Raw genomic sequence first — 27,906 nt, 5'->3', positions numbered from 1 at the left:
CTCTGGTGCTTAGGAATGGAGTGTGGCTTTGGTGAGACCTCTGGACTCTTAGGACCCATACATCATTTAAATAGCATACTTCCAAAGAGACCCGAAGCAGCTTTATTTTGGCAGTCTGTAACAGGCCACAGTCTCTTTAGTCTTCTTTCTAGAAGAGCAGTTTTGTGCAACTAGTTGTACACTAAGCCATATGTAGTCCACAAGGAGCTCAACTAACTCCTGGTCTGCTGCCTGCTAGAGCCTGCAAAAGAAATGAGGGCAGTCCAGCACCATCCTTGATGCAGGCAAGGTCAGTTTTACTAATTCCAGAAAATAAACATTTGTCATTAAAAAAAACTAACATGGTCACTGTTCAGTCTTGTTCTTTGCTTCTTTTCTGTTGTGAGAATTTCTTTGTTGAAGAGAATTTGCGCTTACAATAAATGTGAGGATGATAGATGTAACAATTATTCTGCCTGCAACTTTAATTCGTTGCTTAGTTCTGATCAGCTGGTTGGCCTAGTTTCAAACAATGGGCAAAATAGCTCCATCAAACCTATTAATATTATATTTATATTATTGAGACGTAAACCTGAAACCACCATCACATACTTGTTACAAACTTCAGGGTTCAAACACTTCCATGTCAATGTAACTAATTATTACAAGGTCAATTTTATGACATCACTTTCCCACAGTAAGTATATATTCAAGTGCTCTCTTATACAGAAAGGACTAATATATGCTAGTCTCTTCTCTGTGGAATGAGATACACCAGATCTCACCAGACAGTGGTGTAAATAACATTTCAATAGAAGAAATTCTGGTGTGAAATCACCATGTGGTACCAAAGTTTTGAGATGATAATATGTGAATAGGCTCTCTAAAGCATTTAAGTAAAGGCATAAGAGCCAATATTGTTTCTATTCCCATTCTTATTCATTCTCGTATTCCTGTACTTGCTGTTTTAGTCATTCAATTAGCAATAAATAAATAGTAAGATGACATGTGCAGATCTAATTCTTTCTTCTGCAAGACAGACTGCATTTTTGAAAGCCTTCCTTCATCTTTTTTTAAAATTTGTGATTCTATGCATTACTGATTAATTTGCAATTGATGTTTGATGGAGATAATAAATACAAACAATAGAAGGTTCAAACCATTGTATGTGTGCCATCTGACACAGCCTTCCCAAACTGGCATCTCCTGAATATGGTGATTTACGATTCCTATCATCCACAGCTAGCATGCCCCACTGGCCTCTCAGATGTGGCTGGTGAGAGCTGTACTACAAAACTTGTCTAGGATATATTAAATCGGGGAAGACTGGTCTGTCTGGTCACAGACTTATTTGCTAATGATTAATGATAAGTACAGGTTACGCTATTCAAAATTCTAGTTCTCTCAGGAAACTTCAAACAGAGGAAAACATATTACATTCTTAAATCTAGAATGGTTGGATTAAACATATTAGAAGAATTTAGAGTTGGTTTGGCCTTCTGTGTGCAAATACTGACCATGTGTTATATTTAACAAGGGATGACCAGTGTAGCTTTTCAAACCCTGCTGGTTACCCACCAGGTACCTTGCCCCTTTCTGCAACTGTTTTTATATCAGTGTCAGTGACAGGCTGGGAGAGGGCAGAAATGTGAGGAAAGGGTAAGACTGAATCATTTGGAAAGAAGAACAGAGAGACCAAACAGCATGGACAAGATGTTTAGCAACATCAGCCTTTAAACATCTGAAGCCTAAAATATACGTAAGGAAAGGTAGCTAAGATAAATGACACACATTAGTTGCTAATAATTGGAGTAAGCAATGGCCCTGCTTGGGGACAAGAGTATCAAAGCCTAGCACAGCTCTGCCACATTGCTACTTTACTAACTCCTGAAAGACCGTGGAACGCACAAATCTGGGGAGAGAATCCTTCTCCATCAACATGAAGATCCTCTTCTGAGCCAAGTCAAAAGTGCTCTCAGATGGTTCCACCAGATTCTTCATGGTCACAGACTTGGTGAAATGGTCAATGTTTACCTGATAAAAGAAAAGCAAAAATTATCCCAGTGGGAATGGAACCGACCTCATTTTCTCACACTGCTATACAAAACAAGGGAGCTATCAACAATATACTTTGTGAAGAGACTTATTGCAAAATTGCTAAATTAAAATTAGTGCAAAATTAAAACATTACCTGAGCCCTCTCACTGCTTCCTCTTGAGCTAAATCAATTATTTCCCCATTGAAGTCAACTGTGTGTGCCCTTCTGGGACCCTACCATTTTGAGTAACAATACTTGACATGTTAAATAGTCAAGGGATGGATGGTTGGCTAGGATGTTCATACACCCTACATTACAGAGGACAAGTCTCTGTTTCAGGTTGGGGAAACTTTTTTTCTTCAGTCATTTTGGGCTGAAGTCCCATCAGCCTCACCAGTGGTAAGTGATGAAAAGAGTGGAACTTGAAAACATCTGGTGAGACAAAGTTCTCCACCCTTGCTGTATTTGAACTGTTGTCAGAAGACAATTTTCTATGTGAAGGGCATTCTGATCCAAGTCAGGTTTATAGATTTAAAAAAAAAAACCAGAAAAATGGGGAAGAGAGGCCTGAAAGTCAGTGCCCTGTAATGAGCATCTGGAGAGCAGACTGAGTACTCACATGCTAGCCTAAACATGGTCATCCCTGGTAGGGGGAGGTACATTGTGTTTCTATTTAAATTATAGTAATGCCTTCTGAATTTGCATCTATACATATAAATCAGGACAGAAACATTGTATGCAAATCTTGGTGTTCAGTTACCCTCCCTTTTTGGTGATGCATTGGCTCTTTTTTCTTTTTTGAATGACGTGCAGGTGGAGCTTAGAATTATCTCATGATGAAAGGGATAATTTCCACATCTCCTAGCATACAACCACTAGGTGTTTTCCCGTACTGTGCAACCAACTGACCTCTTTAGGAGCCTCACTCTGGATGAATTCTTCATAAATTTTCTTGGCCTTTTCAGCCATTTTAGGAGGAAATTTTATTTTCTTATAGTCTTCACAAGCAATCCAGAATTCAATATTCTCTTGACTGAATTCAGACTGGAGAAAATTCTGGAAGCTGGCAAGCCCATCTGCACAGACAAACATTGAGAAATTTTCAGCATTTTGAATGATGGATTTACTAATGCAAAGGAATGAGGAAGGATAGCCATTCAAATCAGCTGCAGCAAAAAACCATTATTGGCCAACTGCAACTCACAGACTCCTGAGTTTTATATATCTTTCTCTGGCTATGAATCAAAAAAGCTGTGCTAGAAGGAGACAGAAGAGCAGGATGGGATCTTCCTCTTCACTATGTCAATATTAGTTGGGATCCAGTTCAGCATTTATTGGTGCCATAAGCCAGACCTACGACATTATAAATACTGTCTTAATCATAAATATTCTCATAAGTACCATCAAGGGAGGTAATATTTAGCATGTAATATTTAATATATTTGCCTTCAAGTCACTTATGAATTTACGGCAATTCCATTAATTTTATAAGATTTTCTTAAGCAAGAGGTATTCAGAGGTGGTTGTCATTTCCAGCTTTGATATATAGCCTACAGCAGTGATTCCCAAACTAGGTGGTAGCTCATCAGGGGCAGTGGAAGGTTCAAGGGGAGCAGTGAGGGAAAAGTGGGGCAGTAGGGGGGTGGTGAGGGGGAAAAGCAGGGGGCCTTCAGTCAAAGCATTGGTGCACAAGAAAGACAAAGGGAACCTGTTGGAAGATTTTTGCATTCTCTTTCCCCCCTCCTTAGATAGATAGGGATTTTCTGCAAGTAATCTCTCTCTCTCTCTCTCTCTCTCTGTGTGTGTGTGTGTGTGTGTGTGTGTGTGTGTGTATCATTCAAACTAAACATGTGATTTAGGTCACTCCCCTTTTTGGGACTAACAGATTCTCTCAAAGATTATCTCCTGAACCTCATGTTTTCCATCTTCCTCCTGTCTCAACTTCCTTTGGAAAGATGATGAGATAAAGATTTTCTTTTTACTGGAACTATTCACTAGCTAGATTAAGATATAGCCTTTTATGTAAATATAGATTAAAGCCATTAGTAAACTTTTGTTTTAAACTACAAGCTATGTTAAACTACAAGTTTTGTTTGAGCAAGTCTCAGTTCTTAGGGAAACATAGGCCTGATACAGATTGGTGCTTTGCACTGGCCTGGGGCCAAAACTAGGGTTCAGTGGCATGCACCAAGTGCATGCTGCCGAGTCCTAGTACGTGTGGGGGCCGCCATGATTGTGCAGCCCCACCCACATGTTGCAAGCGTCGGTGATGTCGCAGCTGCACAGCATCCAAATGGCGCTGTGCGCTTGCGACATCACCATGCTGTTCTGTGGCACTTTGCTGCATCGCAGCTGCTCTAAGTGCTCCTTTTCTGCTGTGCAGTGGTACCATGCCATTTGGTTGCTGTGGTAACACTGCGCAGCAAAGAGAGGCGGCTCCAGACCACCTTTTGCAGGCAGTGTGTACCGGGCCATAATTAGACAAAGGCACATTTCTGCTACTGTGTTGACTTAAAGGTAGACCCTAACAGGCATGGCTTTGATATTTTTGTTTCCTCATTAAAGACTGAAGACTTAGGAAACTTAAATTACCCTACAGAACCAGTGACTTTTTGGACCATGGTAGGGATGAGGATTGCGTGAAACTTCTTTTCAGTGTCTCCTGCCCTTTGCCTGCCCAAGTGAGTTCACTCCCTTACCAGTGTCTTTCGCTACTAGTGGCAGTTCAGAAACTTGTGCAAGGCTTGGGCACAGGACATCACTTCTGTGGCTCAGAGCAGCACTATTTTGGAACAGACTGCAACAAAGAGAACATGTTGTGGGGGAGAAGTGAGGGCAAAAAGGAGCTTTCAGATTTGGGAGCCTGCTTAAGCTTTGTGGGCTGTCCTGGGACTTGGATAGCAGGTTGGAGTTGCACTGAAGCCCCTGCTTTCTTTCATCAGACAGGCTGAGAGAAGAGGTAACAGAAAAAACATTTTTTTCATGGGGGAGTGGACACTTGAAGCTTTGTAGGGAAGACATGTCTTTCTCTCTGAGAGCATTTCTAAAGAACAAGGTATAATAATAATAATAATAATAATAATAATAATATCAATATCTCTGGGGTAGGAGTATCTGTGCTTGATTATTGGACAGAGCCCTGAGTCTTGGAGGGGCTCTTGCAGTCAAAATGTCTCCCTTTCCTGGTCTGCACCAGTCTCCAGTCCAGAGCATGTGGCCTCTGTAAACCCCCTATATATGCTCCGACTATGCTTTCTCTGCTCTGATGAAGGATTGAGAGTCCCTCCTCTCTGGGGAGAGGTTTCTTCCTTGCACCTGGTCACCCTGGGGGCAGCAACTGAGCAGATGGATGAACAGCAACCAAGAGGCCTGTTGTCCAAATTGGCTCTTGCTGTAAGGCTGGCACAGTGAGAGACTTCTTGGTCACTGCTCAACCAGCTGCTTGGTTGCTGCTCCCAAGGTGACTGGGTGCAAAGGGAGCAGCAACTGAGATTGGATGTTTTGAATCTGCAGTAGAATAGTAGACCTAATATAAAAAACAATTGCCTGGGAGGGTGTTAGGATTATCGCCCAAGAGGAAAGGGCATTAGCCTGAAAAAGTTTGGGGACCACTGGCCTATAGCATCAAGTATTCTCTGACAGTGCCCCTTCCAAGTATCAACCAGGTCTGACTCTGCTTAGCTTCCCAGTTCAAACAGGATCTGTGCCTTCAGGCTATTTAGAATGTAGGACTCTGTATTAAAATAGAAGGGGGAGTCCAATTGATCCAGGACCTTTACACTATAAATAATTACTACTTTATTTGTAAATATAATTATCACTATTTCTTGAAGATCTCAAAGATATAGTTTCATCTACTCATAGCCAACTGTTCTTTACTAGAAAAAGTGTTTCAAATTATAAGAGAGCATCATGGCAGACGTACAAGGATTTTGAAGGAGTTTCTCCAAAGAGTTGCGCCATTGCCAAGCTTCCTCCGCAGAAGGTCTGAAAACATGAAAGAAAATATACATGTACCCATTAAATTAAGTGAAAGAAAAAGCAATAATTGATAACAGGAGATCTAGTAACAGTGATATTTTGTCAGAATCTAGATCCTTCATAGTGAAGAAGAATAAATACAGGTGTGTTATACTGTGTGTTGCCCAAACTTACGACATTCTAAATTTCCAATGTTTCTCCATATATAAATAAATACATGAAAATCTTACCTACAATGCATAGCTCTCCCAGAGCAAGGAGGGTAAGGTGATAGAATGAGGCTGCTTGGTATTTTGGTGTGGAAAGAAAAGCCACCTGGAAAGGTTTGTTGTGGGAGTGGGATTAGGGTTGCCATAATTCTCTACGACCAAACTGGGACAATATGTAGAAAAATGTAGGACAAAATTTAGACCAAAATGTAGGGCAAATGTAGGATTAAAAAATTTTCCCCAAAATGTAGGACAGTGGAGGAGAACCAGGATCCAATACCTTCTTTGGACATAAAAAAATCTCCACTGGGCTAGTCACACTCTCTCAGCCTTAAGGGAAGGTGAAGGTAAACCCCCTCTGAACAAATATCCCCCCAAATTCCTTTGGCAAACTACACTCTCTCAGCCTCAAAAAAGGCAAAGTCAAACCCCCTCTGAACAAACATCCCCTCCCCAAATTCCTTTGGCAAACTACACTCTCTCAGCCTCAAAAAAGGCAGTCGATGGTGCCCGCTTTCTTCGCTGCCAGTCAGAAGCCCCTCCGAGCCAAGGCAGGCCCCAGAAAGCCCTCCACGCTCCAGTATTCCCCCCTCCCGGGAGGGGAGTGATGAGGAGGAGGACAGAAGGAGAGGAGGAGGAGGAAAAAGGAGAAAAAGAAGAAGGGGAAAGGGTAGGTGGAGAAAAGGGAGCAGAAAAGGAAGGAGAGGAGGGAGAGGAGAAAGAAGGAGAAGGAGAAGGAGAAAGAAGGAAAAGAAGGAGAGGAGGAGAAGACCAAGCAGGTGAGAGGAGCACTGAGCTACAACCCTGGAGACCAAACAGCCAAATCCCTCTCTGCCACAGAAACCCACTGCGTAACCAAGTTGGGCAAGTCACATTTTCCCAAACCACAACCCCCACAACAAAGTTTGCCAAGAAAGCCCCATGATAGGTTACCCTTAGGATTGCCATAAGTTGGAAAGACTTGAAGGCAACACTCACCTTGAAGAACCAATGGTCAATGGATGGGGAGAGGAAAGAGGGCCTGGAGCAGCTGGTCACTGGGCTCTCTCCTCCTTCAAGGCTACATCTACTGCCTGGAGAGAGGCCAGGAGGCTGGCGGCGCCATGGGCCTCCAGGGCCTTGGCCAGGCCAGCACTGCCAGGACGAGCTGGCCACCACAAAAGCCTCCTCTCCTCTCAGCCATGTGAAGGAGCATCTCCTGGTAGAGGAGAGACTCCTCGTGCCTGTGATGGCGCACGTGCGTGCCAGCAGCCCTGCTCATGGGTGAGGGTGGGGCCAAGCCAAAATGAAACCACCACAGCCCAGAACCCCCTCCAAAATGGTGGCAAGGTTGTAAATTTTAAAAAAAACTAAAATAAAAATAATATGGTGGGGAAGGCCTCAGTCAGTCAGGGCCCGGGACACCATTGCAAAACCAGGGCGGGATGCTCACAGGGCTGAAAAACCGTGATTGTCGCACCTAAAAGTGAGACATGGCAACCCTAAGTGGGATGAGGAAGAAAGCAACTATAGCCTTACTGTTGCTGAACAGAAGAGGCTTATTTTGCCTGCTTAGAGAGGAGTGTGTGAAAGGAGGATGAAGAAACTGGAATCCTGGAGTCTTGATGGGGCTGGAAGGAGTATCCTTTGCTTGCTAAGGTAGGCGAGGAGGTGAGCAACTAGAGGCTTATTGTCTGGAAAGGAGTAGTTTCCCTAGCCTGGAAAGGATAAGCTCTGAAATTTTAAAGCGCTTTAAAATTTATGGCAGGTGGAATAAAATTTAATTTTAGCTACTTCAGCTCTGTTGGAATACATGGACTTTCAGCGGCACCAGAGGCATTCTCTCATGCGATAATATGCGTTTCCTCCTGTTCCCTTCCATTCCACCCTCTTCCCGTTCCCCAAGCCCTGTGCAATAAACTTATGAGTTTACATCACGAGACTAGAAATGCAACCTCAATGTAAATCAAGATGTGCCTGTAGTCATATATTTTGTTAACTTTTTTCAGATCTGGTCACAGTGGCACAAACTTTCATTACAGCCAGACAGATTACTGTAACACACTCTACATGGGTCTGCTTTTGAAAAGTGTTTAGAAACTTCAACTGGTCCAAAGAGCTGCAGACAGATTGCTAACTGATACTGTCTACAGGGAACATACAACTCCCTGGTTGCAACAGCTTCACTGGCTGCCGGTCCATTTCTGCAACCAGTCCAAAGTGCTAGTTTGGATATAGATCTATGCCCTGCATGACCACTACCCCCACGTTCCCACAGGGTGCATCTTCCTGCTCTAGTGATCCATGGATCCCATCCAGCCTTCCATTTGACCCTAGATCAGTGTTATTCAAAGGAGTGGTCCAGTGACCAGTGCCAGTCTGGGATCAGTTGGCTGCTAGTTCATTGCCAGTTTCCAGTTATAAGTAAAGACTGATTCTTCATTATTCTGGGGCATTTTGACATTTCTTCCAATTTCACCATTCATAAACTCCTGTATTTATCCTGTATGAAGTCAGGCAGAAAAAAAGAGTGAAGGATGATCCTTCTCCATCAGTCTCCTGAGAATCCTCATCCTCTCGTTCTCAGTGACTGAAGGCTGAACTTGTCCTGCTCCTCTATCCGGCCATGGCTTTGAGGTGGACCTCAATATGGACACCAAGGGAACTACTGCAGTCACATGCAACACTTGTGGGATGTTTGCCTTCTTGCCTACAGAAGTGGAGAACTTCACATGCACCATGTGCAGGTTGGTAGCACTCTTCGAGGAGAAAGTACAGCAGTTGGAGTCCAGAGTAGCTACACTTCAGCATATTAGGGAGCAAGAGGATTTTCTGGACACAACAGAACTAATGATCTTGGATGAGTACCACGCAGAGGAAGTTGCCTATTCCTATGTAGGGCAATTCATACAATTTCTGACATCAGAGGAGAGGACTTGATGAGGATGAATAGAGGACAGACAATAACCCAAGCTGGGAGAAAAGGCAACATCCTGAGAAACTGCAGGGAATTCTTATGCCAAGTACCCCATAAACAAACAAACAAACAAGTTTATTGAATAGCCCACGGGCCGTTTCAAAATACTCAAAACATAGTAATTCAAGCAATGCCACACACATATATGTAAAATGTTAATATAGCACTTTGGGAAAGCAAAGGATGAAACACATTTTACTTTTTATTACCCAGAGTGTCCATTATGCAAGCTACCTTAGAACTGCAGCTTAACTCTATCCATTTACTAAATTCTAACGGGATTCCTTTCTTTTCGTAATTTAGTTCCTAAAATGAAAATTGGATCACCAAGAGTCTTATGTAGTTCAGCTCCCGCAGAAATTTTCAATCAGAAGTGAACTAAACAAGCATTACCAGTTTCAACTGAAGGATGATGTTTGTTGTAATGTATTGTCATTTGTTTTCATTGTTTTGTAAAGTAGTAAAATTTATAATAACCCGCCTGGCAATTTTGAGCTCCTCCCCAGCCTTAGAAATAGTTCCTGGATTCTTGACACCTAATTTGTAAGATTTGCGGATGGTTTGCTTGAATAAAAAGGGGTCTTTCCCAAACAGCAGAAGGAAAACCCTCCAACCCCTGCCCAGCTCCAACTACTTGTTGATGAGAGAATGATACTCTACATTTGTTGAAAAGTGTTATTTTTAGTTAGGGCCACTTTAACACAAGTAAGGGAAATAAATCATATCACTTTTAAGAAGCTCTACAGCATTAGAAAAAAATGTGTTGGAGATTATTGTGTGGAAAATCTTGCCTGTGTAATAACATTTCATACAGTGGATCCTTGTTATACGCTGGGGTTTGGTTCCAAGATCCCCCGTGTATAACAAAATCCGTGTATGCTCAAGTCCCATTAAGTATAATGACATAGCAAAATGGTGTCCCTAATAAAAAATGGAACATCAAGGTAAATTTATACTTTTTTGGAACATTTTCAAACCGTGTATGCTTAAATCCGTGTATAAAAAATCCGTGTATAAGAAGGGCCGACTGTATCTTCCAACATTTTACAGTTTAAAACCATGACACATGAAGCCAAGCAACAATAAGATGGCAAAAGCTATTAATGAGGAACTAGGAGAAACGCTTGCAGTTTACTTTGTTTGAGGTTGCTGGGAAGGGCAAGAGTCTGCTCTCTCCCCTCCCTTCTGCTGAGTTAACCGAGTGAAAGCTATGCTTGCATATTGAACTCAGCTTGCAGCAACTGAAACACAATGAAGGCAAATGAGGAGGAGGAGAGAGAGAGAGAATGGAACATTTTTAGAGAAGCTAAATCTACAGTGCTATATAAATAATAATAATAGCTGAAAAAGTAGAATGACACAGAATTAATCAGTACTGTCCCTGCCAAATAATGGAGGGTATGGCACTTTGAGGCCTCTGACAATCTGGAGTCCTAAACTATGGAGTCCTAAGTGCATCCAAGTCTTTATCAATGACTTAAATGACAGAATTGGGGGCATACTTATCAAATTTGCTGATGACATCAGATGAGGAGTAGCTAATACCCCAGAGAACAGGATCAAAATTCAAAATGACCTTAATAGATTAGAAAGCTGGGCCAAAGCTAACAAAATGAACTTCAACAGGGAGGAATGTAAGGTACTGCACTTAGGGCAGAAAAATGAAATGCACAGATATAGGATGGGGGACACCTGGCTGAATGAAACTACATGTGAAAGGGATCTAGGAGTCCAAGTAGACCACAACTTGAACATGAGTCAACAGTGTGATGCAGCAGCTAAAATGGCCAATGTGATTTTAGGCTGCATCAATAGAAGTCTAGTGTCTAGATCAAGAGAAGTAATATTGCCACTATATTCTGCCCTGGTCAGGCCTCACCTGGAATACTGTGTCCAGTTCTGGGCACCACAATTTAAAAAGGATGTGGAGAAACTGGAGCGTGTCTAAAGGAGGGTGACTAAAATGGTGAAGGGTTGGAAACCATGTCCTAAAAGGAACGACTTAGAGAGCTGGGAATGTTTAGGCTGGAGAAGAGAAAGTTAAGAGGTGATATGATAGCCCTGTTTAAATATTTGAAGGGATGTCATATAGAGGAGGGAGCAAGCTTGTTTTCAGCTGATCCAGAGAATAGGACCTGGAACAATGGATGCAAGCTACAGGAAAAGAGATTCCACCTCAACATTAGGAAGAACTTCCTGACAGTAAGGGCTGTTCCAGGGCCGGCTCACCCATATAGGCCACTTAGGCAGCTGCCTAGGGCAGCAAAAGTTTAGGGGCGGCACTGGCAAGGAAGCCAAGAGAGCGCGCGCACAGCACAGCCAATCCCCAGGGCGCCACTTGCGCTCTGGCTGGCCCTGCTCCTTTTTGCTCTTTGGAAAGAGCAAAAGGGGACAGGGACAGCAGGAGCGTGAATGGCGCCCTGGGGATTGGCTGGGCTGTGCGTGTATGCCCCCCAGCCAGGCGCTCTCTGCTCTCCCCTGGCCCTGCCCTCAGCCCAGCCGAGAAGATCGCTGGGTTGCAGCCTCTTGCTGTGAGGAGGAGTGAGGGAGTCTTGGGTTGGCTTGGCTTGCTGTGACTGTGGCTGGCTTGCCAATTGCCTGACTGCTTGGCCATCTTTCTTGTCGGATTGTCTTGGCTCTTCTTCAGACTTCAAGGTGGCTGAATCGCCTGGAAGTATCCCATATTGTTGTCTGTCTTCTAGGCACCCAGGCTAATTGGGTTAATTGACTAAATACACACACACACATACACACACAGACATATAAACATATATATATACACACACACATACACAAACACACACACATATATATAGATATAGATATACATACACACACACACATACATACACAGACACATATACACATATATGCACCCACAAACACAGTCACACACACACACACACACACACACACACACATATACATACATACATGTCACAACAAACTACAATTCTCAGGATTCCCTGGTTTGACAAGAGAATTGCCTCCACGCTTCCAAATCACTGCCCCAGAGAAAGAGTCTACAGTATATCAGTGTTGCCAATTTCCAGGGAATTCCCCGGTTTCCAGGTAATAAAAAAGCCTTTCTGGGTAATTTACGAGTATAAAAAATTTATACAGCAGTATGAGCTTTCCTATACCTAAATCCACTTCCTCAGATGCATTTGGAAATAATACTGATAATAATAATAATAATAATAATAATAATAATAATAATAATAGAAGAGAGATCTTGTAGCACCTTTGAGACTCACTGCAAGAAAGGAGTTGGCAGCATGAGCGTTCCTAGACTTAGGGCCACTTCTTCAGGTGCATTTGGATTTAATAATGATAGTAATAATGGTGATGATGACAGAGAAATCTTGTAGCACCCTTGAGACTCACTGAAAGAAAAGTTGGCAGCATGAGCTTTCCTAGACTTAAGTGTACTTCCTCAGATGCCATGGGAATTGTAGTTTATTGTGGCACCAGAGCTTTCTCACAAAACTACAATTCCCAGGATTCCCTAGCACTGAGCTAGGGCAGTTAAATCAGTTTCAAACTGGATTCTTTTTGCTGTGCACTTTGGATCTTGGCTGCCTTCTCATATTGTGGTTGTTGCTCTTGTGTGCCTCCGAGTCATTTCCAATGTATGGCGACCTCATCCTGGGGTTTTCTTGGCAATATTTCTTCAGTTTGCCCTTGCCATCCTCTGAGGCAAGGTCACCCAGTGGCTCAGCCAGGATTTGAATCCTCTTCTCAGAGAATGCACCAATGCTCAGAATGCTCCAAGGCTTCCTTGCATGTGCTGTTGTTTTTCTCTCTCTTTTTCTGTCCCCAATAAATTAGTAGTTGTGAATTTGGATCTTGGAGTTGTGCTGATAGGCATGTCAAAATGTCCTCCATTTTGAGCATGACTGAGAAACATGGGGGGGGGGACAAAATTTTTCTCGCCTAGGGTGGCCAAATACCTAGAGCTGGCCCTGGACTGTTCGACAGTGGAACAAATTCCCTCGGAATGTAGTGGAGTCTCCTTCCTTAGAGGTCTTTAAACAGAGGCTGGATGGCCCTCGTGGTCTCTTCCAACTGATTCTATGATTCTATGCATGATCTCAGCATTGCTATAACATTTCTATTACTGTATTTCACTTATTTCAGGACTGAGCTGAACCACTAGAACCAGGTTTCCATGGGTAAACCTTCCAAACCCCAAATTCAGATTAATCTCTGCTCTCTATTACACAGAATTCTTGCTAGGAAATAAAGAGAAGGTGAAGCTAGTAGTAGTTCTGGCTAAAATTGTGTTTTTAAAAATATTTTGTTGGAGGCAATATTTGTTCTATCCCTGGCACTTGTTAATTCTAATGTTTGTGTGGTGTGTCAGTGTGTGGGCCTTCAAATCACCTGTACTTATAGCATTAATTTCATAGGTGTAGCTACACTGCAAAATTAAAGCCATTTTAACTGCCTTGACTCTGTCCTACAGAATCCTGGGATTTGGAGTTTGGTGAGGTACCAGACCTCTCTGACAGACCAGACAGAACATCTCAAGTACAAATCCAAGGATTCTGTAGAATAAGTCCTGACAGCAGCAATATTGACAGCAAAGCCTGATAAATTCCAGATGGATAGATTCAGTCAAGGAAGCCACAGACATGAGTCTGCAAGACCTGAGCAGAGCAGTTGATGATAGGGTGACTTGGAAGTTGTTCATTCATGGAGTCACCATAAGTTGAAATCAACTTGACAGCAGTTAACAACAAAAAACCCTAAAGGCATTAGATCTAAGCTAGGCAGAGTCAGCCCTGGTTAGTACATTCAGAGGAAGGAACTGGCAGAACTACTTCTGCATATTCCTTGCCTAAGTACACTCTGGGAGTAGCCACACTGCAAAATTAAAACAGTTTGACACCACATATAAGTAATGCCATAGTGGACCAAACCTGATCTCCATCCTCTAAAATGTTCATTGTAGTGGGAATAGTGGAAAAAATAATACTCTCTTTCCAAAAGACCAGAGGAGCACTTGACAAACAATAAGAAAATTTTGTTCCCACTGTTATGAGACAGAGATAAAGAGTTTCATAGCAATTTGGGCATGAGATGCCTAATCTGTCTTTGCACATGGCTTTCAAAAGGGAAAGTGCCTTATCTATCTAATTTATTATGGCTAAATGTACCCTAATAACAGCCGAGCCAATCATAAAGCAATCTTCAGATCTGCCCATCTGTAAAGCCTTCTTTTAGTATAATTGGAAACAGATCCAGGGACAAGGCGCCAGGAGTGTTTCCTCACTCCCAGTGAAGCCACTCTTCCCTCCCAGAATCAGATGCTACTGGTTGTTCATTTTGTTCCAATTCCTAGAACTGATTTGCCTTCACTATAGATGGGAGACTGTTTTCTCACAGATTAAAATGACAGTGATGAATGTGGTCAATCAGTCTCACTTTGCCCTAGGCTTCAGAGCAAGCACAACATCAACTGAGCACTCAAACATTCCCTCTGCAACAATGAGCAGCTTGCAGTCAGTACTACTTAATTATAGTTTTCTCTGGAAATTAATTTTATAGACAAAGAACAAATAGGGCCAATTGAACAGACTAAAATCCTGGGAAATGCACTGAAAACACTGAAATCTGCTTAGAAAAAGCTTTCACTTACATTTCCCATTTGTAAAATGAACTTTCCCATATATCATCACAGCCTTCAATTTCCTGTTCAAATGCTCATGTCTGAACTCTTGTAATTTCTGTGTTAACCCATATGTGGAAAGGGAATAGAAGCATGGGAAGCAATTCTCTGAATGCTCTTTTCTGCTTTATGGGATATGTTGGATGAGCTAGTCTGATTTAATGATGGATTTAGATAAGTGAGAATGCTCCTCTCTCCACCTTCATATCCTGGTAGAGCAATGGTTCTCAATTTTCCTAATGTCGCAACACTTGAATACAGTTCCTCAATTTGGGGTGACCCCCAATCATAAAATTGTGGTGTCTCGGTTCCTGAAACCATCAGAAATATGTGTTTTCCGATGGTCTTAGGTGATCCCTGTGAAAGGTTCGTTCGACCCCCAAAGGGTTGAGAACCGCTGTGGTAGAGGGATTAACCACTGTGGCTAATCATTGTTTCTCATGGTAATTTACCTCAGAGGATTTTTGTGGAAATAAAATGGAACAGGAACTTTCACCAACCCAAGTAGTCAATAAATGGGGCCTTGTCACCTTCCTTCCAAACTCTGATATTCAGCAGTTAACAGTATTAACAGTAGCCTGACATACAGATATGTAAAAGGGAAAGCTTTCCATTTCCTACATGCATGACAAACACCATTTGAAAGCAGAACACATGTATGCACCCATACCCCCTGTCATCATACAGATATTTCTCATCTTTTAACCATAGGCTGTGGTGTGGTGAATGATGCAGAATGAGTATGGCCATCCACAACAGTGTTTAACCTGCATTTTGCAGTTACTTGAATTCTCTAGTTTCCTGCATTTCCTGATGCTGAGTTGGTTTGCAATATACACTTACCATACAAGTCATTGGAAGGAATTCTTATCTGTCTGCAGATGTGTTACACATTATTAATTAAACAGAGGTTAGTTTCTAAATGATACTGAAAACCTAAAGTGATTTGTACTTGGAATCATTGTTGCAGGTCCCCCATAATGTAAAGCTTACATTGCCCTTTACCTTATGGAAATATTGTGAATACTTGGATCTTTGTCAATGCAAAGTAAAAAGTGGGGAATGGGCATTTATAATGAAAAAGAAAATTATGGCATCACAAGTTTTACATTTATACACACACACACACATTTATATTTGAATTACAAAATAATTTTAGCAAAATTATGCTTTTAGATTCATGGTGTAGGATTTCTAGTCATTCTATTCTTTATGTCCATTAGCTGCCATCCTGGCGCAAGGTCTTCCAGGCTCTTCTTCTGATTCGCCAGGTGCCCCCTCTGACCTTTCCATCAGGTAGCCCTATACATTCCCTGCACTATCAAGCACCCACACCTTAGTATACAGCACAGTATACAACATAGCATATTGACGTTCTGAGGCAGACAAGCAAATATATCTTGCAATTCTTAATTGTAATTCTTGCAGTTAATTTGGTATAATGGATTTATGAGATGTCATCCATATGGTAAAAAGTGATATTATAAGAAATAACCCAAGATAAAATGGCAGAATAAAAACAGTAGAAAATAGGATCATGGTGCCAATTGCAAGTCAACAGTTTTGTTCTTACTTCTGGGCCTTTGCTGTTTTTTCTGGCTTCTCTGGATATGGGATAATCAGGTCTATGGAGGAGTCAGGCTTCTGGAGCAATGTGCCCAACTTGGTCTTGATCTCCTTGGCTCTGGAGGGAGAAAATATTCAAAAATATCTGAGTTCAGCAGGTATTGTGTCCAATAAATACTAGACTTAGAAAGACTTTCAATTTGAGCTGAAGTGCATTGCGTAAAATTTGTGAGAGATAGAGTCAAAGTACTTTCCTCCTATAGTTTGAACAGCATACAATACTAATTTCCTAGTGAATTTAAAGCCATTCTTCTTCCTTCTTTTTAGTCTGGTTTAGTCTGGAGAAGCCTCTTGCATTCTCCCTTTCATTTGCACCCCACACATATCTCCTCAGTCTTACTGGGTAGAAATTCTTTATTTTTAACCAACATTCCACTCAGTCATTTGGTTTATGGACAGGAGAGCTCTGTTCATTGAAGGCTCCTCTACCTGGTTCCCAGTGATCCCCTCTAGCCAGGGCCGGCTCGTCCATATAGGCGAACTAGGCAGCCGCCTAGGGCAGCAAAATTTAGGAGCAGAGCAGTGGCTTTTTTGTATAATTTTTTTCACAATTAAACAATACTAAAGTGAAAACTCATTACAGCAAGCAACGTAAAAGCAAGCTACTGTATGATGGTTTCTTTGTACAATGGCCAAAACATAAATGTGCGTACCTTGTGTCCATGGTACGGTTTTTAATTGGCTTTTTGATTAATTCTCAATACTATGACAAGAGATTGGAACTTAAGTTTTATGTCATGTTTAGCTTTAACAAAATAGCGGAAATCAAGGGGTGAGAATAATTATGAGGGGCGACAAGGGGTGCCAAAATATTTCTCACTAGGGTGGGCAAATACCTAGAGCCAGTCCTGCCTCTAGCACAGCTCCCCCTATTCAGGAGGTCCTCCAACAGTCCGACTTCCAAGAAGTGATTTTTGGGAGCTTGAGAAGCTGTCATGGTGAGGAGGGACCAAAATCATCCACTTCTTCTCACCAGAGATTGGAATGTTGCTAAGAAATAGTTAATGTGTAACTTAAAAAAAAAACACCTAATTTAGCGTTGTGTTAATAACTATTAAGTTTATGTAAAATTACTGTTAAAATTGAAATTAAATGTCTGCACAAAAAATGTTACCACAATGAAGCTGGAAAATGCCATCTGTGATTATTACCGAGACTTTATTTTATTCTGATTGCCACAAGCATTCCAGCAGATGTTTTAGGGTTGCTAGCTTCAAAATTCAGTTTCCTTGGTTAAAATGAAGAGCCCATAGGCCAGTGTCTGGTATAGAATACAAGAAGACAACCAGGATGCAAAGACCACTCTCATCCCAAGCTTCCTTTACTACTCCTTGATTTAAAATCTTTTAACCTTGGGATTAGCTAAACTATCATAGTATTTGTTGGTACTTTAGTATTGTATCTCATTTAATTAATCAATAAATGATTCAATAACCTAATTATGGAATTAGGTTAATACTGACATTCTAACTTAAATCAACCACATCAGCTAAAATAAATTTAATTGTCTCACTATTATTAAAATTTTTCCAACTTAATTGATGCTAACTTTCTCTTTCTCTGGTCCAGTTGCAAGTCCTAAATCTGAATTCTTAGAATTATAGAGTCATAGAACTGAAAGAGACCACAAGGGCCATCCAGCCCAACCTCCTGCCATGCTGAGGTCAGAACACAGTGCCTCATTCTGAGCTCAGAGCAAGCAAATATGGACACACCAGGCGACACAGTGGGAGGTGTTTTAAATCAGAACCAGCATCAGAATAGAGGGCTCTGAATCTTATGCGAAGATCCAGAGTAATCATGGAGGTATAGTAAAGCATGTGTAGGACCTTTTCAGACACATTTCCCCCTCATTATGGGCACAGGAAGGGGCTGCTCGGGGCCACACGAGTCCAAGAAAAAATGCATTTTATCGCACCCCAAAGTGTCCTCAAAATGGCTCCATTCCATCACCCGGCACCAAGCCATTCCCATTCAGTGCTGAGACTTCCAACCGAGGCACTGAATGAGAATGGCTTGGTGCCAGATAAATGAATGGGGCCATTTTGAAGACATTTTGGAGTGCAGTAAAATGTGTTTTTTCTTGGACTCACGCAGCCCCGAGCAGCCCCTTCCCGTGTCCATAACAGGGGGAAAATGTGTCTGATAAAGTCCTAAGAGGGGTATACTCCAGTTTGGGTGCTGAATGTGCTGGACATTATCTGGTCTGTTCGCACCAGAACCAGGATTGGGACATGTGTTGTCTGGTCTCCCCATCAAGAGGATGTGGGGAGACAGTTTTATTTGACACATGCAGACAAGGGCCTCAGTCTTACAACCTTCACAAATATGACTGTTGGGGACATTAGATAGGGTCTTCTCGGTGGCTGCTCCTAGGCTATGGAAATCACTTCCATTGGTGAGCAAAGACTGATTTTTTTTAAAGAAAGGTTTTTAAGAGTGTGATATATTGTTTTAATTGTAATTTTTTAAAAAACTGCTTTTTGTCATTTTAAATGTAAGTTTCAATTTGTTTTTAGCATTAATACAGTCATCTGGACCACGCATGGGAGGGTCCAGAACACAGGGGATCTGTTCTGAACACTCTTGCAGATAAGAAAAAACACAGCTCTCAATGCGTGCAGCCACTCATGTGTGCAACTGCTAGCCCGGCCACATACATGTACCTCCATTAAGAACAATGGGGCTTGCTATCAGCAGAAGCTCAAATCTGCAGATGGCAAGCCTACAGATAATGAGAGTCCACTGTAGTTTAAAAGACTGATCTTTTGTCACTTTCAGCTACGGTATATTGTTTGTATTCTAATTAATTGAACTGCAAATTCACAAAATTGTGAAATGTGAAAAAGATAGGGTATAAAGTAGAAGTAGTGGTAGTAATGGTAGTAGTAGTAGTAGTAGTATGTCAGTTTTATAGTCTATCAGGCATTACCAACTGGTGTTGGGGACCATTAATGATTTAGATTCTATCCAAGAATCTAAGAATCCATATGAGGTGTTGTCAGATAATGTGGACATTTCCAGGCAGTGTTGCTTTTTGTATCTGTGTTGTTGTAATCCTAGCTTTAACCATTTCATGATGATGTTTTCTCAGCCCATCTGGAGTTGGTCCCAGATAGGGTTGCTATATCCTGCTTTTACCCGGGACTTTCACGCTTTTTGGGGTGTAGAAATGTCCCCACCCGGTTATTACATGTCCCGGGCCCAGGTCAGTCTGCAGGTCGGCAGGGAAGGGAAGGGAAGGGAAGGGCTGGGCAGAGCAGAGGCAGAGCTTGCCTCTGAAGAATGACAGGAGTGCGCACACACACACAAGAGCCAGGGAGAGGTCACCCGACCCCAGCCAAGGAGGCAGGAGGCAGGCACGTTCCCGTAGTTCCTCAGAGGCAAGCTCTGCCTCTGCTCTGCTCTGCTCTGCCCAGCCCCTTCCCTTCCCTTCTCTGGCCTTCCCCCTCCTCAAGAAGAAGGAGGAGGCAAAGAAGAACCTGGAGGAGTTGAGGAGGAAGATTAAGCAGAGGGAGCCTGGCCTCTCCCTCTCCCTCTCACACACACACACATATACACACACACATATATCCTCAGATGCATTTAGTCTCAGACTCAGAGGTGCTCCAAAATCTCTGTCTTTTAATTCTATTATTATTATTATTATTATTATTATCATTATTATTATTAACTGAAAGAGTCTGCTTCCTTAGATGCATTTAGTCTCAGAGGTGCAACAAGATTTCTATAATATAAGGATTTATATTAATGTTTTTTTTAAAAAAAAATTAATGTTTTTGGCTTCTAGTTGGTTAGGTCCTCCGTTTTTCTTAAATGTTGTACATTTTGGGCTAAATTTTATCCTACATTTGTCCTACATTTTGTTCTAAATTTTGTCCTACATTTTGTCCTGGTTTGGTTGTAGAGAATTATGGCAACCCTAGTCCCAGAGCACTTATCACTGTTGGAACCACAAGCATTTTCTTTTCCCAGAGGTGCTGAATCTGTGTTTGTAGATCTTGACATTTTATATTTCCCGCTCATTGTCTTCAATTCCGTGGTCCCCCAGGATTACTACATTTGTAACCCAAGTTTTCCTTTTCTCAACCAAAGTTATGTCTGGTATATTATGTTCTAATTGTTTGCCAGTTTGAATCTTAAAGTCCCATAGGATTCTTTGTCATAATTTTCAACAACTTTTTCAGCCCACCATTTATTCTGAGATGGTAAATAATGTTTTTTGCATAGATTCTAGTGTATCATTGCAACCATTTTATCATGGTGCTTTTTATATTCATTCTTTCTTCATGGACTAATAAAGTGGCAAACAGTTTTACCATTTTCTTTACCATGGCTGCATCCGCACTGCAGAAATAATCCAGTCTGACACTACTTCTGCTTCCATGGCTTAATGCCATATAATTCTGGGAAATGTAATAGTGTGTTGTGGCACCAGAGCTCTCTGACAAAAAAGGCCAAATGTCTCACAAAACTACAGATCCCAGGATTCCATAGTCCTGAGCCATGGCAGTTAAAGTAGTGTCAAACTGGATTATTTCTGCAGTGTGGATGCTGCCATAGATGACATTTACTACTTCAAGTTATTTTTTCAATATTAGCTGTGATACTATTTGTTTGAAGCAGCTTGCTATTCCTGTTCTTATTATTTCACATGTTCATCTCAACAGTTTCTTCTCTAAATTGTTTTTATGTTTATTTATTTTTATCTGCCTGGAGCAGGGACGTAGCCAAGGGGGGGGGGTGTTCTTGGGGTCCGGACCCCCCCTTCCATTAGAAAAATGAATGGTGCGTGCAGCTGCGCCGCCGCACCCAAGCCCCATTATAATGGTGGCACTTAGTCTGGACCCCCCCTTCCTAAAATCCTAGCTACGTCCCTGCCTGGAGACCTTAATCCATGCTGTTATAGGGCAGCATACAAATATCCATACATGAAAAATATACAATAAATTGTAGGCCTTCTAATTGCCTTCTCCAGACACATCAAATACACAGTCTTTGTGTCAAAGGACACTATGCATAAAAATGTCCTCCTGGAATGCTCACTAATCTTAAGCCTTTTCATCTCCTTTTCTTTCTGTTTCCAAAGACAGGAAATCCCAAAATCTCAAGACTGACCACTGTGTTCTTAGTTCTTTAGACCCTGAAGTCAAAGCCTGACTCATCAGTCTCTTTGGAGGATGTCACCAGATGTTAAGGCCATGTCCATAATCAGCCGTTCCAAGAAATCTATTCACTTGACTTGGGAAAATCCTTTTTCAAAGGCCAAAAGGTGACCAAGTCCCCATGCTCCCTTTTGACCGAGGTGTCTCTTGTGTAAGGAGACTCTCATTATACGCGCACACAGACTGAGTATTATTCAAACTGAACCTTCCTCTACCCCAGTATGAGGACAAAATACTTTCTCCTGGGAGCTCCCAAACATCAAAATAAGTAACTACCATTCTCTCTTCCCCTCCTCCATCTGGTTAAAACAACAACATCCAGTTAATAATAGCAGCTGATTGAGCCCCCTTTTGTTGGATATTGTTTACTGAAGGGTCCAAGAATGTTTGCCTCAGGTTCTCATATTGAGAACGGAGGGGAAATGTTTTGGCTTGTTTTGCTGTGTTTATTTTCCAAACTGCAGTGAAGGCTTGGTTCTCATGGAGATGGTGAACCTGTCTCTGAACTGTTCCCGTTTCACACACTACAGGTGGCTGAGTGCTCAAGCACAGAACATTATTTCATGGCTTTTTCTAGAAAGGAAATATGGACCCCATATGTGTGTGCTTAATGTTCTGCTGTATGCCTACGCCAAACCTCTCTGCATGCAAATCCCTATACTTGCCTGGTTCCATGTTGTGTGTGTGTGTGTGTGTGTGTGTGTGTGTATTCAAGTACTGCATTTGAAACTGTAAGCTTTCCTCTTTAAACATTTGTTCACAGGCTCACTATATCCCTGTTTTGGAGCCAGTAGGAAACAAACCAGCTTTAGACTGAAGTCTATTAAGGGCTGTTGTGAGGGACAAGGTGAACATAATTGGGGGTAATTCAAAGCTATAGCCATGTTAATCTGTGGAATCAGTATGTAGAGAGATTTTGTAGCACCAGAAGTTGGCAGCATGAGCTTTCGTAGACTTCAGTCTACTTCCTCAGATACATTTAGTGGAGGGGAAACCAGGGACTGCCATATATATGCCATTGGTATGTGAGAATGTCAATTCAAAATCAAAATCCTTTGGGTATAGAAATGAAGTAGCAAGTCCAGTTTTAACTATGGTCATTAGTGAACAAAGGCATTGGGAACTAGCTAGCCTTTGTGTATGGAAATGAAGTGGCAAGACCAGTTTGGCTTTGGAATTTAGCTTGTAGGGAGGAGGTTTAACCAGTGTGTGTGTGTGTGGGGGGGGATTTAACCATCTCACCCAGTATGAAACTTATGTTAGCCTCAGAAGAAAAGCTTGCAGTGGGGAAAATGAATATACCCACAGCCCTAATATGATCCCCAACAAAACAAAACAAAACAAATGGGAGCTCCAGCCATATATCATTCAATGTCTAGTCTGGTTTGGGATCTGCAGCAGGACTAGTGCTAAAGCAGCAACCAAGGGCCCAGACTTGAACAGAGGGCCCTGGGCCTGCGCCTCCTTTTCGCCATTGCAGCCTGTTTGTCCCTCAGTCTGGCCCAGAACAACCGCAATGGTCTGTGAGGGGGACTGTTGATGCTTCTGTCTGTTGGTTCTCTGCCTGAAAAGCAAGTTTATCCTAAAGCAAAGTGATTCAGGGGTGTCTTTGTTCTTGTTAGGGCTTCTGTTGCTGTTAATTGTCTGATTTTACACTTTTTCCTTTGTCTTTTTTTTTTACACTTTCATGTTATTTTTGAGTCATATCTCCTGATAAAAACCAGATTTTTTCTTAAACTGATTGTCCTTGCCAAACATGCTTTAAATCTGGGACTCTGTTTTCCCTGATTTTATTATGTGATCTTATCGCAGCATTTCTGTTGTCACAGACTGTGGCTAATAAGACTTATCTGCACTGTCCATTTGGCTTCTGTAATTACCACATCACCAGGAAAACAAAAACATTGTTGTTGTGTGCTTTCAAGTCATTTCTGACTTATGGCGACCCTCAGGTGAACCTGTCATGGGGTTTTCTTACAAGACTTGTTCAGAGAAGGGTTGTCATTGCCTTTTTCTGGGTCTGAGAGAGTGTGACTTCTTCAAGGTCACCCTGTGGACTTCCATGGCCAAGCAGGGATTCACACCATGGTCTCCAGAGACCTAGTCCAATGCCTAAACCACTACTCCATACTGGCTCACAAAACAAAAATGTTGTTCCGCAAATTGTTATCTATTGTGGAACTAACTGATGAGAAGCTCCTGGATGGTGCCATAGAGGAGGTGAGTGAGCAAGCAGAATCAGTAGAAACATTCATACTTGGCTCTAGTGCTCACTGATGTGTCTGGACTATATCACTTCTAACTCAGGTTGGAGGTCTGTGCTTGCAAACTGATAAAAATAAAACAAACCTTTACAGAAAAATTATCACACTCTGAGGCCAAGCCAGACTCCTTTCTCTTTAATTTAGATAAACAAATATAGAACTATATGCTCTGCAAGTGCTTTTTAAGAATACCACCCTTGTACTTTCTGGATAACAAATGGTATGACATTAGTAATCAGAAATACTTACAGACTGTTTCTGTAGTTCTATGCATGATGTGTGAGTGTGAACACAGTGTCTTCACACTCACCTTTTTGCATCGAGGAGATCCGGGGTCTCCTCAGCAATTCCACACCAAATCAGGGTCATAGTTCCCACTATGTCTAACCTGATCGAATTGCTCCTTGCAGTTCACACTGCAAGGGACTTGGTGGTGGTGGCAGGGGCAAGAGGTGGCAGCAGGAGGAAGAAGGAAGATCAGGGGAAGAAGAGGAAAGAGGAAATGATCTGGATCAATCTGGTAGTGTATTCTCACTACCAAAGATCCGGATTGTTACGGGACCAAAAAAAGAAGCTGTATTTAACCCGGTGCCAAATACACTGTGTTAGATGGGTATTTTTGCAACATCCCCCTGGAAACTGCACCGAGTGCAGTCGGGCCCACTATAAACTCCAACGAAATAACCCAATTTCCACACCGGGTTATTTTATAGTGTGAATGACCCCTGAGTTACCTAGTCTTCCACTTTATGCTCAACAATACCTTGGATCCTAAGGTACAGACATCAATGGGAGGCATATCCCATCCTTTCCTTCACCCCACAGACACTAGCATTCCTTGAAAAGCCTTTCAGTCTGAAGGATTCGGGGAGTTGGAAGAAGAACAAGGCAGAGGCTGCTAAGAAAGTGGGAAATCATGCAGAATTGATCTTAGATTCCAAGACAGCTGTGGTTAAGGATCTTAATGAAATATCTTCTGTCCCTTAAAAGCTCTCCTATCCAATATCCTATCCCACATTGCTCAGGGGAGTCCCCTCTCTGAAGAGAATTTTTTTATAATCACAATGGGCTCCAGAGAGGGGAGAAGAGGACTGGAAACTTTCTTTCTATTAAATTCTCTACATTGACACACACTAGTGTCCAAGCTAATATCTGGGCTTGAAAATGCATTGTGATTTCACTATTTCTTGATTATAATATTGTTATATTTTGTAAATTAGGATACATAATTAATCAAAGTGTTTTTTATATTCTAAAACATATCTAGAAGGAAGACTGTGTGAAATAATATCACAGTGTAACATCATTATATTAACAGTGTATATTATATTCAAATTGTTATTTGGTTTAATGTGAGTTACGATATTTAGCTGGATATTATCATTGTATATTAGATGTGGCTGACCATGGCTTTTAAGAGACTTTCCCAAAGGCCACACTACTGTATCTAGTGAATGACTGACAACTGAACTAGAAATCAAAAGCCAGATCCAAGTGCAAGACTCCATCTGCTTCCAGACACATACAAAGTAATTGCATCCGAGGAAGTAGACTTAAGTCTACGAAAACTCATGGTGCCAACTTTTTTTCTTTCAGTTAGTCTCAGAGGTGGTACAACATCTATCTACAAAGTAGTTGTATGTATACAGTGCATTATGGATTCAGAGAGAGGGAAGTAAGCATTTTCCCAGTCTTCACTTTCCTGAAACTGCTTTTTGAGTTATTATTTTCTTGCAGTGGGGATTCAAGGATGGAAGCAAAGCCCACTGAGGAAAAAAACAGTATTTTAACATATAATTTTGGAAGGGAAGCTCCAAAGACTTTGTACCCATGCTGTATGATCTCTGTCAGTGGGGTATCAAAACAACCTGGCCTGAATCATGTCATTGCTTCTATACAAGTCTATGTCTCTGTCTCTTTCTCTTTTGCACTTGTCCAAAATCCAGTGGTCCCATCTCATACATCCTGAGAATTCTGTTTACTCAATCAACAAGCATTTTCTGTACTGCCAGGCCATTTCACTGATCTCTTCCTCAGGCTTATTTGAGATCATCGAAATTGAATACCACAGACACAGCTTGCTGGGAAGCTCTTCTGCACTATCTTACTTGCTAATTACCTTACTTGCTGTTCACCGCTATGATCTTTGGAATAGCGGTATATAAATAAAACAAATTATTATTATTATTATCCCACCTGAAATGAAATGAGTGGGAGCAAGAGAACTTTAGCCAGGCTTGACTTTAAGATGAGAAAATGTATTTCCTTTCTTCGCATATAACATAGGATAAAAATCCCATCCTGAGAAAGTCTTGCAATGTTGCCCTTTGGTCCCACACCCCATTAATATTCCTCCTCCTTGAAAGAGATAAGCCTGTTTTCTCTCACCTCTCCAGACATGTGTGCGGCAAAGCTGCTAGTCCTTTGCACATCTTGTTGTGTGGTTATTGCCTCCTTGGTGTCAAGCAGATTGTGTGGGAGACGGCTGAGTCTCTGTCTGTTACACAGCCTGATTCTTTTCCAAAATATATAAAGAGGCTGCCTTGAATCCCAGCCAGCCCCTTTGGCCAATCCCATCCAATGTGGTGTTCCTGAGCTGAGGAGTAGCCCATGAAGCACAGACTTTGTGATGAGGCAGAGATGCAGCCCTCCCTTTCTTTCTTTTCACATCTCACAATGAACTGCTGTCAACATGATACCACTTAGAGAGGTTTGTCAAGCGCACTTACACAGTGCTGCCACCTTTTAACCTTATAGGCAAGGTAGCCCTTTTCTTGTGGGGTAGGGCAGCAAAATAAGTAGAATCCTAGGAGACTGATGTATAACCATGGGTTCCTAGCTGCATAATTTAAATGACAAAATACTGATATTAATTAAATACAGTCATAAACCTAATATAATATACTGGTATTTACTAAAATAACATTGAAACCAGCCAATGTTGTTCATTTTAGAGTGGGAGAATTATGCATGTTAACTTAGTGATGCCTGAAAATCTTATATTCAGGTTGCTCCATGAAGACAGAGGTGATGCAGAGTAGTACTATTGTAGCCAAGGGTCTGATTAGGGGAATTTATTATTGTTGTTATTAGCTCAATATTACAAGAGGGGGCTGGCTACGACAACCTTACAGAATCGCCCTCCCGTTATTTATACCAAGAGACCAGGAAATTCCAATAAATGGAGCTGAGACAGATTTAATAACTAGATGTCTAATTTATTGAAATAGGGGGAAACGCATTCAATGCGCAAGCACACACACATACATCCAAGGCTCAGGAAAATCAGGGGTGAGCTTGGAACAGGATTTCAGGCTTCACTAGGGTGATACGTACCAGAATGTAGACTCCCTCCGGGAATCGAATGGGATGCGGGATTGTGGGACAAGTCTGCTCCACAACTTGGGTTTGAGCAGAAATGCCAGCAACCAAAGCAGAGGTCTGACTGACGTGGAGTATGTAGACCTTTCAAAATGGTGCGCTGACTAGCCAAAATCTGGGCTTTTTATAGGGCGAAACCTCGCCTCAGGCAAAGACGTTTGATGATAGGAACAAAGGTGTTTAATTACTTTCTTCTCACCTGGATGTCCCTGTCTGATTGTCTTAGTGGTTCTAAGCTGTTCGGACAGCAGACTTGAGGAGGGGGCAAGCACCTCAAGGAAGGCAAACATTTACTCTTCCTGGTCTTAGGATAATCCTCTTATGCGACTCCCTGGACTATCTAGATATGATAATGAAGGTGTCCCCTCAGGGGTGGTGTACATGTCCTCACGCTTTGCTCTTAATGGCAGGCAGGCTGCTAGAGTTCATCTAGGGGTCATGAAGGGCTATCATTTATACCCAAAATTTATATGGAGCAGCATGGGTAACACTATCACTACTTTCCACTTGCCTAAAGTAAAAGTAGATTACATCTGGTTATTGAAAACTGCTGTGGAGAAAGAGAAAATGTAAGCCATGCAAATCTAACTAGCTATTACCACTTTTGTGCTAACAACAACAACCAGGAACTCT

The 27,906-nt window shown here is 41.8% G+C and overlaps 1 protein-coding gene across 1 annotated transcript; it reads right to left on the bottom strand.

Moving 5' to 3' along the window:
• On the bottom strand, positions 1-26,365 carry LOC149316669 (regulator of G protein signaling 5-like). The gene is made up of 5 exons (XM_089516007.1): positions 26,281-26,365; positions 16,411-16,521; positions 5,943-6,004; positions 2,927-3,093; positions 1-2,013 (listed from the first exon to the last, which is right to left on the bottom strand). Exons 1-5 carry the CDS (start codon positions 26,322-26,324, stop codon positions 1,852-1,854), a joined length of 546 nt encoding a protein of 181 aa, XP_089372133.1. The 5' UTR covers positions 26,325-26,365; the 3' UTR covers positions 1-1,851.
• Between the last annotated feature and the right edge of the window lie 1,541 nt (positions 26,366-27,906).

This window comes from Sceloporus occidentalis, unplaced genomic scaffold, assembly GCF_023333645.1.
Source record: "Sceloporus occidentalis isolate IW3139 unplaced genomic scaffold, rSceOcc1.0.p SCAF_3, whole genome shotgun sequence".
Lineage (NCBI taxonomy): Eukaryota > Metazoa > Chordata > Lepidosauria > Squamata > Phrynosomatidae > Sceloporus > Sceloporus occidentalis.
The sequence above is the reverse complement of the archived record's forward strand: the minus strand, read 5'-3'. Positions and strand labels throughout refer to the sequence as shown.